The sequence below is a fragment of the Coturnix japonica genome, unplaced genomic scaffold, assembly GCF_001577835.2.
Source record: "Coturnix japonica isolate 7356 unplaced genomic scaffold, Coturnix japonica 2.1 chrUnrandom898, whole genome shotgun sequence".
NCBI classification, from domain to species: Eukaryota; Metazoa; Chordata; class Aves; order Galliformes; family Phasianidae; genus Coturnix; species Coturnix japonica.
Genome location: NW_015440250.1, coordinates 5,912 through 8,180, shown reverse-complemented (window position 1 = coordinate 8,180; position 2,269 = coordinate 5,912). Strand labels below are relative to the sequence as shown.

The 2,269-nt window shown below is 53.8% G+C and overlaps 1 protein-coding gene across 1 annotated transcript in view; it reads left to right on the top strand.

Annotated features, from left to right (window-relative positions):
• Window positions 1–40, top strand: part of ETHE1 (ETHE1 persulfide dioxygenase) — an 8,117-nt gene extending 8,077 nt beyond the window's left edge. The window contains exon 5 of the mRNA XM_015851277.2: window positions 10–40. Within this exon, the coding sequence (XP_015706763.1) occupies window positions 10–40 (31 nt within the window). The remainder of the gene's footprint in view (window positions 1–9) is intronic.
• Window positions 41–2,269: the final 2,229 nt, after the last annotated feature.

The following is a 2,269-nucleotide window of genomic DNA, read 5'->3' as shown; positions in this document are numbered from 1 at the left end:
GGGATATAGGGGGATACAGGGGGGATATTGGGGGATATAGGGGGGATAAAGGGGGTCTGTGGGTCACTATGAGACCCTATGGGTGTCTATGGGGACCTATGGGGGTCTGTGGGGACTTAAGGGTCTCTATGGGTGCCTATGGGGCTCTATAGGGTCTCTATGGGTGCCTATGGAACCCTATGGGTCTCTATGGGTGCCCATGGAACCCTATGGGTCCCTATGGGTCTCTATGGGTGCCTATGGGGCTCTATGGGGATCTATAGGGTCTCTGTGGGCTCCTATGGGGCTCTATGGGTGCCTATGGGTCTTTATGGGTGCCTATGGGGCTCTATGCGGATCTATAGGGTCTCTGTGGGCTCCTATGGGGCTCTATGGAACCCTATGGGGCTCTATGGGTGTGTATGGAACCCTATGGGGCTCTATGGGTGCCTATGGAACCCTATGGGGCTCTATGGGTGCCTAAGTGTCTCTTTGGGGCTCTATGGGGTCTCTATGGGGTCTCTATGGGCTCCTATGGATCCCCATGGGATTCTATGGGGCTCTATGGGGACCTATGGGGCTCTATGGGTGCCTATGGGACTCTATAGGGTCTCTATGGGCTCCTATGGATCCCTATGGGTCTCTGTGTGTCCCTGTGGGGTCTCTATGGGGTCTCTATGGGGTCACCCTATTCCTCCTTGTCACCCCATCCAGCAGCGGGTGCAGCAGGTCCCTGTGTGTCTCTATGGGCTCCTATGGATCCCTATGGGTCTCTATGGGGTCTCTATGGATCTCAATGGGGTCTCAATGGGTCCCTATGGGGTACTATGAATTCTCTATGGGGTCACCCTATTCCTCCTTGTCACCCCATCCAGCAGTGGGTGCAGCAGGTCCCTGTGTGTCCCTATGGGGTCTCAATGGCTCTCAATGGGTCTCTATGGGATCTCTATGGGTCTCTATGGATCCCTATGGGTCTCTATGGATCTCAATGGATCCCTATGGGGTCCCTATGGGTCCCTATGGGGTATTTATGGGGTACTATGGGGTCTCTATGGGGTCACCCTATTCCTCCTTGTCACCCCATCCAGCAGCGGGTGCAGCAGGTCCCTGTGTGTCCCTATGGGCTCTCAATGGCTCTCTATGGATCTCAATGGGGTCTCAATGGGTCTCAATGGGTCTCTATGGATCCCAATGGGTCTCTATGGGTCTCTATGGGGTCTCTATGGGGTCACCCTATTCCTCCTTGTCACCCCATCCAGCAGTGGGTGCAGCAGGTCCCTGTGTGTCCCTATGGGCTCCTATGGATCCCTATGGGTCTCTATGGGTCTCTATGGGGTCTCAATGGGTCTCAATGGGGTCTCTATGGGGTCTCTATGGGTCTCTATGGGGTCTCAATGGATCTCAATGGGTCTCTATGGGTATCTATGGGTCTCTATGGGTCTCAATGGGTCTCAATGGATCTCAGTGGGTCTCTATGAGGTCTATGTGTCTCTATGGGGTCTCTATGGGTCTCTATGGGCTCCTATGGATCTCTATGGGTCTCTATGGGTCTCTATGGGNGTCTCTATGGGGTCTCTATGGGTCTCTATGGGCTCCTATGGATCTCTATGGGTCTCTATGGGTCTCTATGGGTCTCTATGGGTCTCTATGGGTATCTATGGGTCTCAGTGGATCTCTATGGGGTCTCTATGGGGTCACCCTATTCCTCCTTGTCACCCCATCCAGCAGCGGGTGCAGCAGGTCCCTGTGTGTCCCTATGGGGTCTCAATGGCTCTCAATGGGGTCTCAATGGGTCTCTATGGGTCCCTATGGGGTATCTATGGGTCTCTATGTGTCCCTATGGGGTCACCCTATTCCTCCTTGTCACCCCATCCAGCAGTGGGTGCAGCAGCTCCTTCACTGCCCGGCCCAACAGGGATCGGCTGCAGCTCAATGTTGGCTCCAAATGGGTCAGAACCAGCTGCCGGGAACCTGGGAGAGGGGATAAATGAGAAATGGACCAAAAAACCACAGAAATTGACCCAAAAATGGCCCCAAAACCACAAAAAGACCCCGAAAATGGCCCCAAAAACCCCAAACGGACCCCAAAAACCACACAAACGGCCCCAAAAATGGCCCCAAAACCACAAAAAGAACCCAAAAACCACACAAACGGCCCCAAAACAGCCCCAAACCCCCCCAAAACAGCCCTAAAACCCCCAATAGACCCCAAAAACCCACACAAACAGCCCCAAAAACGGCCCCAAAACCCCAAATAGACCCCTAAAACCCCACAACCAACCCCAAAACA